This window comes from Perca flavescens, chromosome 22, assembly GCF_004354835.1.
Source record: "Perca flavescens isolate YP-PL-M2 chromosome 22, PFLA_1.0, whole genome shotgun sequence".
NCBI classification, from domain to species: Eukaryota; Metazoa; Chordata; class Actinopteri; order Perciformes; family Percidae; genus Perca; species Perca flavescens.
Window position 1 is genome coordinate 19,566,490 of NC_041352.1, and position 14,691 is coordinate 19,581,180.

Consider the following 14,691-nt stretch of genomic DNA (forward strand, 5'->3'; position numbering starts at 1 on the left):
CTGACCTTTGTCGATCTGAAATGAAGACAGATTCAGCAACTGCATGGTCTATTTCTCGCTTAAAATGTTTTCAGAAACTATTTTTCGTAAAATATGAGATCGTATTCACAATGAGACGCCATTAGAGTCTGTTTTGAAATTCGAGAGCAGCCAGCCCCACTTGGCGCGTTCGTCCAATCATCTGCCATGTGTTGCGTTTGTCACGCTCATCCCGCTCGTCATTTCCGGTAACATAGGTGTTAACGTAGAGTGTAAGCAGCTCCTCCCTCTCGTCTAAAATCGTCACATCTGCAACCATCTGCGCCCGTAACGGCAAACTCAACGACTCATAGCAGATCTCCACAAACCAATGGGTGACGTCACACATGCGCTGTCCATTAATATACAGTCTATGGTCCGGGCCAGGAAATATACTTTACACTTTATAGCCTACATATTATATATATATTATATTCATTTATGGAATTCACAGATGCTGCTAAGCTAATTTTGTCACTTAAGTGTAGCCAGTGTTTCCAGTCTTCATGCTAAGCTAAACTAACCACCTGCTGGCTATAGCTTCATAGGCTATTTAACAAACTTCTCATCTATCTCTGAGTGTATTTCCCCCAAAAAATATCTAATATCTAACCATTCCTTTAATATCAGTTATCCTTATTGCAAAAAAAAAAAAAAAAAACAATGTGTTCAGTAGATCCAAAGAAATAGTTTTTATCACCACTTGTGTGATTTTGCTTTAGTCTTTATGAGCAGGAACCTAACACAATTAGTGGACCACCCTGTAGCCTACAGAGGGAGAGAGAGAGAGAGAGAGAGAGAGAGAGAGAGATTTCATGAAATGAATATCCAGCCTTCCCACTCTCTGCCTACATGAGGGATGCAGCTGGGCTTCTGAAGTCACGGCTCCCTCTACAGTTTGTACAGTGGAAATTTCCCATCCAGTGCAGGAAAAACAATCCCACTGACTGTGTTTTACAGTCGGGGGGAGACACAAGGGAGACGCGTCCGGAGATTAGGCTACACACAGCTTTACTTGTGAGATGTGTCTCTCAATCGGCAGCGGGTATAGCCTCTAGCCTACATGTGCCTACAGATACATTACATCCACATCTGGATTACTCATCATTTTTGGGAGGCTGATTTACTGTTTCCTGTGGACAACCCGAAAAATGTCTCATTCTTTGAATACTTGAGAAGTGACGACAACTTTCCTCTTTTCGGACTTCACCATAGGCTACTAATCGCCGAAGATAAGGAACGTGGAGGCAGCTTTATAAAAAAAAAAGAAGACAGAAATAATAATAAAAGGAGATTACCGGATTTAACAATGCAAACAGATCGATTTCCCGATCAGGATTTGCAATTTTAAGCGCCAGGCATGTTTGGAGTCCCTGCAGCGGGGGGATACAAAGCGATGTTATCTGCGGAGATGCGCTGTTTGCTGAGGATCGTGTCCGCGGATGTTGCAGTTCGGTCGGGCTGCACACGGTGCCTTTGGGTGGCTGTGATTGGACCGGACACGGACTGGGGCTGACTGATGTTTGTCCGAGAGGAAATGTTTTGGGGAGGAGATCAATATGAGCTGCTGGCGCATGCGAGGAGGCGGAAGATTGGCAGTCTTCACGAGCACACACGTATTACTACGAGGACGGAGGAAAACGTTCGGGATTTTTTCTCTTGGATTTAAATTCAGAACAGACGCCAATAACTTCTTACCATCAGACATTTATGTATAATTAACGTGATGCGTTTTTGTCGCCTTTGCAAACTGTTAACAAGATTGTTACTAAGTTTGTATCGCTAGTGTTTTGTCCTTTGCACTAAAGTTTTTTTTCCTCTTCTTGGCTATCATGCATGGGACTTTCATAATGCATCGTTTGTCTTATAAAATATAATTTTTTTTTTGAACTCTTGAGCTCCTCTGAAAAAATAATATCTCACATGGACCTTTTAATCTGAAATATCAACTGGAATTATGGGACATTACAGCAACATTTTTAAGGAAGAAAATAATCAGTTGCCTAATTTTTGAATGCAGTGAAATGTATTCACAAATGCCCGGCAACATGGCAGTGAACTGGGTTGTGTATTCAGTTTTTTTACTACCGCTGTTTGCAGTGGGGACAGCTTTCTCGGGGGTCTTCAACGCCACAGAAAGAGACATTTTTACAGATGACTTGCTGCCGGTCAAGCTCACACAAGCAAGAGCGACTGAGCAGTGGAAACTCCAGTCTACTGATTCCCATCCCAACCTATATTTTAACCAAGTGGATGTGTTGCACTTGAGGCAAAGGTCCTCCACCACCCACAGTCACATATTTAAAGTTATCCGGGCGGCTGCGCTCACCATGCTGTCTAATGTCCCCTTTTACATGCCCCCTGTGAAACATGCAGAGTTTACAAGCAAGTGGAATGAGATTTATGGGAACAACCTGCCTCCCCTGGCTCTCTACTGCCTGTTGTGCCCAGAGGACTCTGCTGCCCTGCAGTTTCTTATCAAGTTTATGGATAGGATGACTGAATATCCAGACTGGAAGGTAACCAGTGCCCCTAACGACGAGGTCCCCATGGCACACTCTCTCACTGGGTTTGCCACTGCTTATGACTTCATTTACTCCTACCTGGATGAGCAGCGAAGGGATGTTTACCTCAAGAAAATTCGCTCTGAGACAGAGGAGCTGTATGAGCTCTCAAAGTACAGGGGGTGGGGGAAGCAGTATCTCCAAAATCATCAAACCACTAACATATTAGCTGTCCTGACTGGTGCAATAGTGGTTGGATCACACGACGACCCAGAGTCAATGATCTGGAAGCAAGTGGCAGTGAACTACATGGAGAAAACTATGTTTCTCCTAAACCATGTTGTTGATGGGTCTCTGGATGAGGGAGTAGCCTATGGGAGCTACACAGCCAAGTCCATCACACAGTATGTCTTCTTAGCCCAACGCCATTTCAACATTGACAACCTGCAAAACAATTGGCTGCGGGGACACTTCTGGTTTTATTATGCCACTCTGTTGCCGGGATTTCAGAGAACAGTTGGCATCGCAGACTCCAACTACAACTGGTTTTATGGGCCGGAGAGCCAGCTTGTTTTCCTCGACACGTTCGTCATGAGGAACGGGACGGGTAACTGGCTGGCTCAACAGATTCGAAAGCACCGACCCAAGGATGGTCCCATGGGGCAGTCGTCTGCCCAGCGCTGGGCTACACTTCACACAGAATACATCTGGTACAACTCCCACCTCACGCCGCAGCCTCCCCACGACTTTGGAATAGCTAGGATGCATATTTTCTCAAACTGGGGTGTGGTTACCTACGGAGCAGGGCTACCAAACGGCCAGGGTAACACTTTTGTCTCCTTTAAGTCTGGCAAGCTGGGGGGGCGTGCAGTCTATGACATTGTCCATGACAAGCCTTACTCCTGGGTGGAGGGCTGGAACAGCTTTAACCCAGGTCACGAACACCCTGATCAAAACTCTTTCACATTTGCTCCAAATGGACAAGTATTTGTGTCTGAAGCACTTTATGGTCCAAAGTACAGCTACCTTAACAATGTGTTAGTGTTCAGTCCGTCTCCTACCAGCCAGTGTAACAGTCCATGGGAGGGTCAATTGGGGGAATGCGCTAAGTGGCTGCGTTGGACTGATGAGGGGGTGGGTGATGCGAGAGGGGAGGTGATTGTCGCCTCCTCACACAGGGACACCATGTTTGTGAGTGGGGAAGCGGCGTCGGCTTACTCCCCCGCTATGAGACTAAAGAGTGTGTACAGAGCTTTAGTTCTGCTAAACTCACAGACTCTGCTGGTGCTTGACCACGTAGAGAAGTGGAGCGATTCACCTGTAAAGTCCCTCAGTGCTTTTTTCCACAATCTTGACATTGACTTTAAATACGTCCCTTTCAGATTCATGGACCGATATAATGGCGCCATGATGGACGTGTGGGACGCTCATTATAAAATGTTCTGGTTCGACAGCCAGGGCCACAGCCCTGATACCAGGATACAAGAGGCAGAGCAGGCAGCTGAGTTTAAAAAGAGGTGGACTCAGTATGTCAATGTCACTTTCCCAATGACGGGCGCAGTCAGCAGAGTCGCTTACGTCTTGCATGGGCCATATGTCAAAGTGTCCAGCTGTAGATTTATGGATAATAGCAAAAATGGAGTGAGACTTTCTTTAACCATAAATAACACAGAGAAGATAGTCTCTATTGCTACAAACTACAAAGACATAGGAGCAAGGTCAACTTATTTAGGATTCGGAGGTCACTGTAAAGTTGAGGATGGATATCAAATCACTCGATATGGCCTTGGGACTCAACTCATCCCCAAACAAATAAGCAGTGATAATCAGCTGTTTGACTTTGGCTTCACAGTCAATGTGATAGCAGGGGTTGTTCTCTGTGTGGCCATAGGGTTTTTGACCATGCAGAGAAAGTTTTATGTCTGCTTCAGCAGGCTGATGCGTTACGCTCTCCTCTCTGTGCTCATTCTGTGGATAGCCGAGCTGCTGTTTGTGTCCAACAGCTGTGATGAGCTTCTCTGTGGGGTAAAATGGAAAGTTGCGGGTGCCAAAAGCGAAGTAAACAAACAAATCAGACTGTATGAGCAGCACCGACTCCCCCTGCCCACCGTCGTCATAACAACCCTTCCCGGATCGGGATCGGAAATACTCAAGCACCTTTTCTACAACAACTCGGACTTTGTTTACATCAGAGTTCCCACCGAGCACGTTGACATTCCCGAGACCGAGTTTGAGTTTGACTCCGTGGTCGACGCCTGCGAGTGGTCGAGGTCAGACGCCATGCGCGGACGGTTTAAGATTATTCAGGGCTGGCTGCATTCGCTGGTCCACAACACCAAGCTGCACTTGCAGAATATTCAGCTGGTAGAGGGCAGCAGGTTCAAACAGCCCCAGAGAGTCAGCCCCTCTAGGGACAGAAAGAAAAGATCTAGGAGGAGAGAGCCGGTGTCTGAGCTGAAGGGAAAGCTGAGAATAAGTCTAGACAGAGATGCAGAGTATGTTAGGGAGATAAGACGCCATGTTGCGGAGTACCCCAACGCCCGGGTGGTCCTAAACATGCGAAGCGGAAGCTGGGCGCTCAAATTGCCTTTCATTCAGGAGGTTGTGGGATCTTCCCTGAGGACAATCTACATGGTGAGAGACCCTCGAGCGTGGATTTATCTCATGGTTTATAACAGCAAACCCAGCCTTTACTCCCTTAAAAATATCCCGCAGCACCTTTCCTTGATATTCAAGGAGGATGCTGTCAGTGACGGGTGCCCAACTGCAGCGCCAGAGTTTAAAATAATCCAGAGGCTGCTGTCCCGTTCAGAGACAAACCCCATCCTGATACTGGCTCATCTGTGGCTGGCTCACACCGCAGCGGTGCTGAGAGTCAGCGAGAGCGTCCCCGAGGAGTCCTACCTCCGAGTGAGGTTTGAGGACGTGGTCAACTTCCCGCAGGAGACGGCGGAGAGCATACACACATTTCTGGGGGTGCCCGTCTCACCCGCAGCCCTCAACCAACTTCTGTTCACCACATCCACAAACCTGTACAATCTAATGTACGAAGGAGACATTTCACCAGCCAACATTAACATGTGGAGACAAAATATGCCTCGAAAGGACATCAGACTAATAGAGGACGTGTGTGGGATTGTGATGAGGAGGCTGGGTTACACCAGGTTTGCCAGTTAACTTTGCTGCTGCTGGTCAGCTGATATTGAGCTCGAGTCTTGTTTACTGTAGCTGCCATCAAGTTTTTTTTTTTTTTTTTTTTTTTTGACCTTAAATTTTACAATGTTGAAAAGAAACTGGGTAGCATTTCTGTCTTTTTCCTGTTTGTTGTGTTGGTTTTGGTGTTGTACAGACTGCAGCAACAGATGTTTGTGAGGGAGGAATATTTTACATTAAAATAGGTGGAAAGGCAGCTCATGTTCTTCTTTTCCCCCCAGCAGCTTTTCACATTCACTTGTAGCAGTCTTTTATTGAGTGATACTTCAGACCATTGCTGTCTTACATGCAGAGTTGAATTTCAGCATACATTTTATTTTATTTCCGCGTCCGACAGCTCAGTTTTACAGTGAGGATTGTTTACTGTTTGTCTTAGTAAAAGATGAGGACATGAGAGTTTTTCCAATCCCTAATCTTTAATGTCAGAGAGATGTTAGTGCAAAATCTATTATTACTGGCATTCACTTTTGTTGAGGGGTGGATTAAGACTTATTTACTGGTTTGGAACAGATACGTTATGAAGCTCATTAAGAAGTAAGACTTGTATTTAGTCTTTAGTATTCTAGTCTCCTAATTTGTAGCTTTGGGAGAGAGTTTTCAAAGACTAATTTGGCTGTCATTAATTTAACATCTGAACTTTGTGTGCTTTTTCCCTTTAAATCTAAAAATAATGCTGCAATATATAAGCTCTTTTGGAAAGCAGAAAAGTGCATTAGATTATAGACCTATGAATGGTATGGACTGTATTTCCATTACATCAGTAGAGGGATTTTATTTGAAGCTCAAAGATGTCACGGTGGGTTGGTGGCTTAGCACTTTTGCAGGGACTCCTTTGATTGTATGTGGGATTCAGTGCATTTTACAAAGCTAACTTTACTCTATATACTCGATTAGCTTGGAAATATAAGACCTCTGAAGATATGTGTAGAAGAAAGAAAGTTAGAAGTATTTATGGGTTCCAAAGACGCATATCCCAAAGGATCAGGAATATGAATATGGTTATTATAACTCCCTTTGGCATTTATTGAATTAGATCAGAGGAAAGTGCTTAATAGGGATCAAACTGGAAAAAAAACAACAACCTGTCAGCCTTGACACATTTCTAGTCAAAGCAATTTCCAAAGCATCCCCCTCAGCTACTCATATTAATCTGCAAAATGCCATAACTGAGGCTCACCCTGTGCTTTATTGTTGTGCTGTCTTCACTATAAAGGCCTGGAGGAAATGCAAGCAGTTTTCATTTCCTGGTCAATCAGATATCCAATGGGCTTTTGTCTTGAGAGGGTTCAGCGAGCAGTGGACTGAGCAGCCGATGAATATTAAGTATAGCTAAAGAAGGGAAAAAAATAAGAAAGTCTGAGACCATTTCTACTCTGTGATTTTATGCTCTTTGGCCTGGGCAAAAATATATGCTCCTCAGTAACCTTTGATACCGCTTGCTTAAACATTTCTGTACTGTAAATGGATCACATGTAATATGCAGATGCTTTACTCAATTATCGACTGTCCTCTTGCATCTGTACGCAAAAAAAAATCATATTGTGCCCATTTGGAAATATCCATCTTTCCTCAGCTAGAAACAGTCCTGTTTGTTTTCTTCTCTCCCAACACTGAAACCCTCGACTGCCTGAAAAAAACTCCTGTTTGATGTTTGTGGTCTTTGAATGTGTAGACTTGGCAGACATGCTTTCACTTTGGTGTTGCAATCCTGTTACCAACTCTGTTTTGTATTTGCTCGTGGGGATATGGTTCCTTGCTTCTGTGGCCTTGAATTACAATCATTTTCTTCATAACGTTTTTCTGTGGGCTCTGGAGCAAGAGGTGGAGATAATGTAAAGAAAATAATAAATTCATAAATATATCGGCAACCAGTCTTCTGTTCTGTTGCAGTGAACTATCTTGAGCTGTGATAACGGAATGTGCCACGTGATTATATGACATCATTAGCTGCAGAGCTTGCTATTATGCTCATGTTAAACTACTATTATCTACAAAAGACAGCATACGTTTTAATAGTCTCTTTCACGATGGTTACTGATAACCCACGAGTGAAAGTTATGCAGACGTTTCTGCTGCCACAATTATGCAGCAGCAAAATCTCCATTTTTATTAGACATGGATGGCAGAAGCCTAATTGCTTGTACAGTTGACATGCATGACAAGGAAGAGCCAACAATTAAAAACATGTCAGGCAATTCTTTTGTTACGCTCTGACTGAGACGGGACCTTAACAGGAGCAGGCTTCGAAAGAGAACATGCCGTGTCTCACATCTCAGACTGGTCTCAATGAGTCAGTCATTTTATTACTCATTTGTTCTTGATCCTTCCTGTAACACTCTAATGCTTGGCAGGGTCCTCTGTGCCTAATCCTTCCATGCAGAGGCGCATTATTCCCCGAAACCTCAGGCAAATGCTTTGGAAGGGAGGTTTCTACGAGTCCTGACTTGCACTCACTGGTTAAGTAGCCTGCTTGGATTCATTCTGGATTCACGGAGTCACTGGAAATAGTGCATACATATTCTCATTTATTACCAGTACTCATCTTGATTTCACAGACAAGTGTGTCAAGGTAGAAATTCACTGGTGGAAGAAGTACTCAGATATTTGACTTAAGTAAAAGTAGTAGGCTAATAACACAGTGTAGAGTTACTCTGTTCCAAGGTCCTGCATTCAAAATCTTAATTAAGTAAAAGTACAAAAGTATTGGCAATAAAATATACCTCAATAAACCAAAAGTGAAAGTACTCATGATGCAGAATGGCCCATTTCAGAATAATATATATATATTTTATGTTACTGGATTATGATTATTGATGCATTCATGTGTACACCACTTTAATGTTGAAGCTGATAAAGGTGGAGCTAATTTTGATTACTGTATATACTGCCAGTCGGCTTTATCTATAATAAAACTCAAAATGTACAAGTTAAAGGGGAACTATGCAGTTTTTATAGCTTAATTTACCTTAACTGAACAGCTTCGGAGTCATTGGAATGGTTATTTGACTTTTTTCGAGTTGAATGATGGTCGTCTCGCTTCCCCCTAACGCCTGTGAACGGAAAAACCACCGTTGCAACTTTCAGCGTCAGGAAGTATGGCGTGATATCAGGTTGTCGCGATGTAACAAATTGCTTCACGGCACTGCACACATACGGCCATTCAGGAACCGGCTAACAAGGTAGCGATGTAGTTGTTCACACTATCGTCGTGGCTGAGCTGGCAAAAAAGAAGCAGAAAGCTAGGAAAGCATTGTCGGGGGAACCGAGAAAGAGGAAACAACAGACTCACCAAGCGAGGACTCAGACACAAGTAAACATAGGTCCTGCCAAATATCTATTCCGAAGCTGTAGGGGGAGCTCTATAGAGAAACCTGCGAGCAAAAAGCGACAAAACTGCATAGCGCCTCTTTCATTTATATTCTGTAATAGTTATTTGAATCTACAAAGTAACTACACCTGGCGAGTGAATAAAGATGAATACAAAGTACAATATTGGCTTCCAAAATGTTATATTGTCAAAATTGTACTTAAATACAGTACTTGAGAACCATCCACCACTGGTAGATAAAAAACTTCAGTTCCATGGAGTCATGCATCTAACTTTTACAGCTATTTGATTTTATGGTACCAGTATCTCATAAAATAATGCTGTTGTAACTTATTACTTTATTATTGCTTAATTAATCATTTACTGACGATTTATATAGATTACGCCTTAATTGATAACAACTTCTGGGTTGCCAGGTTGTGAACATCTTTACGGCGGATTTATCTTCATTCAGCACGCAACAGAAAGTAACTAAGTACATGTCAGCACTCAAGTACTGTACTTCAACACATTTTTAAGGTACTTGTGCTTTACTTGAGTGTTTCCATTTTATGTTACTTTATGCTTCTAGGTAAATGAATTTCAGAAGGAAATATTGTATTTCATAGTCTGCTGCAGTTTGGTATCTAATAACTTCATATAGGCTCATAATAATATATCTCTCAGTCACAGGGGCCATTTTTCAGCAAAATTAAAGACTTTTATTGTTGGTGCTTCTTGAACGTTTTGTTCTGAATACTTCCTCCACACTACTGCCAGCAGAACACTGCAGGGTCTTTGCACCATGCTCCATTTAACTATTTAACATTTTCAGCTGGAAAGTTGATGATTATCGTAGGGCTGCAACTAACAATTATTTTTATAGTCAACTAATCTGTTGATAATTTTCTCGATTATTCGATTAGTTGTTTAGTCTCTAAAATGTCAGAAAATGGTGAAAAATGTGGATCAGTGTTTCCCAGAAGCCCAAGATGCCGCCCTCAAATGTCTTGTTTTGTCCACAACTCAAAGATATTACTGTCACAGAGGAGAGAAGAAACTAGAAATTATTCACTTTTAAGAAGCTGGAATCAAATAATTTTTACTTTTGTCTTAAAAAATTTACTCTAACCGACTAATCGATCTCAAAATAGTTTAATAAGCGATTCATTTAAGAGTTGACAACTAATCGATTCATCTTTGCAGCTCTAGATTATTGTATAACCCTTTACTAGTGAAAAATCTATTAACATTTACAATTGCAAATGAGTAACTAATTGTAGATTTCTGAGTTTTGCTGTGACCCATGACCCTTTATTAATGACTTTATTAACATGTATAACTACTGACTTGAGGGCTTATTTATAAATGTTAAGAGCTGGTTAAGGAATTGATTGTAGTGCAGTGTCCTGCTGGAGGAGAATAAACACCAGCCAGAGAGATCTTTTGCAACCAGCAACACCCCCCCACAAAATGCTCTCATTAATGGCTGATAACTGATGTATGAACTGCTGAATTGTTGCCTTATTAGAAAGTAAGAAACGTATGAATTATTAATGACTTGGCTAGAGAGATTTTTCACAACCTTTTATATTTTTCAGATGGAACACAGATCAGTTTATCATTGGGCTTTTTAACAGGATGGCACAAAACATTAATCTCCCCTATGAAGCTATTCAGACTTGTTCTATAAATCTAATCTCTACCAGTAAAATGTAATGGCATCTTGGAAATGAGATAAAAATAAAGCTATACGTCAGAGTGTTTATTTCCCATCTGGAAATACCGCTTCTGCTACACAGAAAGACAAACATGCTGCATGTAAACCTTTTTGATGTTGGATCACAAGAAGCAGATTTGCAGAACTAATTTAAGCTCTCAGGTTGCCTCAGAATTTGTCTTTGATGTTTGATAACCAATACGTAATCATTGCATGACATAAGGTTTTATATAGAAAATGATGAAAAGCTGCGTTATGATCTAATTCCATGCAGCGGCTTGGGTAAGTGATTAAGTAGCTCTCTCAGACTGTTAAGCGCATGGAGGTTATCCAGATAGGAAAGCAGACTCAATTTCAACTGAGTAGTTATACCCTTTCGCTGTTCCACCTTTATCTTTCGCCACTGGTGAGTCCAAGTCCCAGGAGAGCCTCTCCCTCGCCGGCAGCCATCGCTCCTGCCACTGCTCATTAATTAACCTTTGCTGCAGCCACCATCAGCCAGAGAACAGCCTGATATTCTGGAGAGGAGTAATCATTGATACCATGTGAGGCAATTGTGCTGGAGAATTGGCCAGCTGATAGGCAACAGCATCATTGTTGAGAGTTTTTTTAACTTCAACATGAATTTGACGCGCATGACTTGTGTCCTTCAGATGACCGAGGAGAGGCTCGGGATGCATTCAGACTTTAACTGACAGGGTGTAAGCAGCTGGCGATGCCGCTCTGCTATATTCAGTCATTTTCACTTTGGTAAACAACGCCTGTGAGGTCCTAACATTCCACTGTTCAAATGTACCTGCTGATGACACTGCTGTGTTTGGATATGGGGAGGCGCACATCCCGGGAATAGCTATTAATAAGAGTTGACTTGTGAGGAAATATGGCGCTTTGTCAATTTGCAGCTGGTGGCAAGTCGTTTCTGAAGTGAAAATGGGATCTTCCATGCCAATAAAGAACAGCGGCAAATGCTAATAAAGCCCAGTCTGGTCTTACAGCGCAGGGAAATCAGACCAGATGAGGCCTTTTGAATTTCACTTCAGACAGAACTCCATACTGAAGCTGGCTCACAGCTACAATTCTTTTTACTTCACTTATAATCATCCGAATTTGTCAAAATGAGATAATTCCACATTAACTGCTGAGCGAGGAGCCCAGTTCTCTGAGGATTTCAAGGTCCTTAGTGCATTTCAATTATAATTTCTTCCATTTTTTTTTATTTGCAAACATCATTTTCTAGTAAAGTTGACTTTATTCCCAAAAGGAAACAGTTTTTCTTACTGTGCCTCTGTCTGAAAGTCAAATGAAAGTCTGTGGAAATTTCCCCTGCCTAGCAACATGATATGACGTTATCACTGAGGTCTTTGCTATGAGAAGTTTTTGACTTTGGAAGTGAGACCCTTCAGTATAAACCATCCGAACCTGTCTCCCTTGACACTTTGGTTAATCCCCTCTCTTGTTCTGTATATCACAGACAGTTTTGCAGGGCAGACTGCCTCAGACTGACTCTTGGAAATTGAGCCACTGTAGTATGACTTTGTGCAGGGCTCCTCAGTTTCTCCTATTTCAACCATTGTGGTTTGCTGGCGGTGCAAAAAACGAGCAGAATGATGTGTAAGCTGGAAAATGAGATAAAAAGAAATGATTTAGCTGTTGTCTGACTAATGTGAGTTTACCAATTCAGTTATGGAAAGGGTTAGCCACTGTTGTAATTTAATGAGCTGTTTCTGCCTATTAAAGCAAAGGGTGGCCGTGCTGCAGCGTTTGAGGCCTAATGTTATTCTGAGGTGTAGGATTGACTCCAGCTGGCTGGCCGACAGACAGACGGGGGAGAGGCCCTTTTCCTGGATGACACACTCAGTAGTCCTTCATTATTGGGACCCAGAAACCATAACCCGCCTGTCAAATTGTTGCTGCGGCTACTGCTCTCCTGAACCATGTGTAGGCAGTGCATGCCTGCCAAGGGAATCGTTTTCATGTTTCATGTTAATATACACAATAGGACTGATAGTGGAGATAGAAAAAAAAAAAAAAAGGAGATGAATGCATGTCGTACAGTTTTTTTTTTTTTTTTTTTTTATGGTGGCGTTCCATCCGGCCTAATTACATCAAGCATGAGTCATTGATCTCTAATTAGTGGAATTTATGTCTTGAGGAGGAGTAACAGCCCCTATGACATTGGTCACAGCGTGCCTTGGAAATTACAGCAGAGCAACAGATTGGTGTAAAGTCTTCAGAAATGAAATGCTTGAATTTCTTCCCCCTGTCCTCACTTAACATATTCTCATCTCATAGGCTTTTGATAGAGGAAAAGGAAAGCTACTTCTGATAATGAAGAATTGACAGGAGACCTGACTGGGTGAGGCATGCTATCACTGTGAGCTTCAGAGATAGGACAATCACTATACTGTCGACACAGATTTTCTATCATCCCCTTCCCATAACTGTCCCCACCCGGGTGAGCCTATCTACACAGTCCAAGAATAAAAACTTGAAAAATGAGTTTTTTTTTTTTTCCCTTTTTGTGACTTTCCCTTTTTTTCTTCACTTTTCAAATGTTCACTTTGAACATTTCCGTGCAATCACACTATTGGCTCTGTGCAGCTTCCGACAACAGTATTTTATTTTTAAAAGAGACATCCTGACACTTGACAGACGGCAGGAGACGAGGGACATTCATCACTCTTCTCTTCTCTCCCCCCCTGTTTAGCTGTAGAGGAAGCCAGATGGTCACATTCTCTGTTCATATGGTTGTGTTCCTTAGAGATCATAATTCTTGGCCTGGTTGGCATAAAACATTTTTTATAAGAGTGATGAAATGCTAAGAAGAAAAGAAGAATTGAAAAAGGCCGGGACAACACCAACACCACTCCTGGGGGGAATTTGACGTCTTTATACATTGATTCTTAATGTAGGAAACAACACTTCATAGTTGTCACCGGTAGAAAGAAAAAGTAGAAGAAACAAAACCACAAAAAAAAAGAGGTGTCAACGCCTTGTAAGAGGTGATAGTAAAAGGTGTCATCTTCGCCGGTACAGAGTGATGATGATTTGTAGGATCCACCAGCTGTTAAATTGTCCTCGACCTGTTCTGTCGCAGGATAAAATGATCAGAAGGGTACAGGAAGAACTGCACAAACAAGGTTTGTCTATTTCAGTCTGCAAAAGCTGCCTAACTGTGCGTCTTGTACCACGGCTGGATTAACCTGCTTGGGGGCTCCGGGGCCCCTATTACATCCATAAGCCTAAAGCATGCTGTTTGGGTAATTTAATTAGACACAAATTAACAGAAGGTGTATGCACAGAATCGGTATCGGCTTAGTACTAGATTTTGACACGGGCCCTTCTTAAAGACAGGGCCTCAAGATCAGGTAATGAAGCAAGGATTTCAGGGCTTCTGCCTGGTCCGTAATCCAGTTTTGACCACCACTTCCTGTCTTCTTTTGCCTACCAGGAAGATTAAAACGGAAAAGAAAGACACAGAAGATGACACTTTGTCTACCACAGAACAGGTGATTAACCATTTTTTCCATGTTGTTTGACTACTAATAGTGCTATAGAGCAGTGTTTTTTTACGATTGGGTCTAATGAACTAATTAACATTTGACCGGGTAAACGCTTCAAGAAACTAGCATCAACAAAGGTAAGGTAGACCACAAGCTAGCAGACATGGATGTAAACAGTTGAGAATTCATAAAGGATGCAAAACATCTGCTTTGCAAAAGTATATAAGGCAGGGAATGCTTTCAATGTTTTTATTGTGTGTTTAGACAGAACGTTAGGTGAATTTGAGAGGCGCTGCGGTTGCAACGTCAATGAAAAAACTTGCTTCGACACAAATTCGCCAGGGGCAGCACGAGTTGACGCAAAGATGTGTCTGCATCTGAAAAGCTTCTACTCGAGTGAAAGAATTGCATGAATCCCAGGGCTTT

General features: G+C 42.3%; 1 protein-coding gene and 1 long non-coding RNA gene across 2 annotated transcripts in view; both read left to right on the plus strand.

The window, feature by feature from the left end:
• Nucleotides 1-14,691, plus strand: part of LOC114549418 (uncharacterized) — a 149,479-nt gene that overhangs the window by 109,069 nt on the left and 25,719 nt on the right. The gene's annotated exons all lie outside the window — the stretch shown is intronic.
• Nucleotides 924-7,603, plus strand: dselb (dermatan sulfate epimerase like b). The gene has a single exon (XM_028569721.1). The coding sequence runs from the start codon at nt 2,043-2,045 to the stop codon at nt 5,697-5,699; it is 3,657 nt and encodes a 1,218-aa protein (XP_028425522.1). The 5' UTR covers nt 924-2,042; the 3' UTR covers nt 5,700-7,603.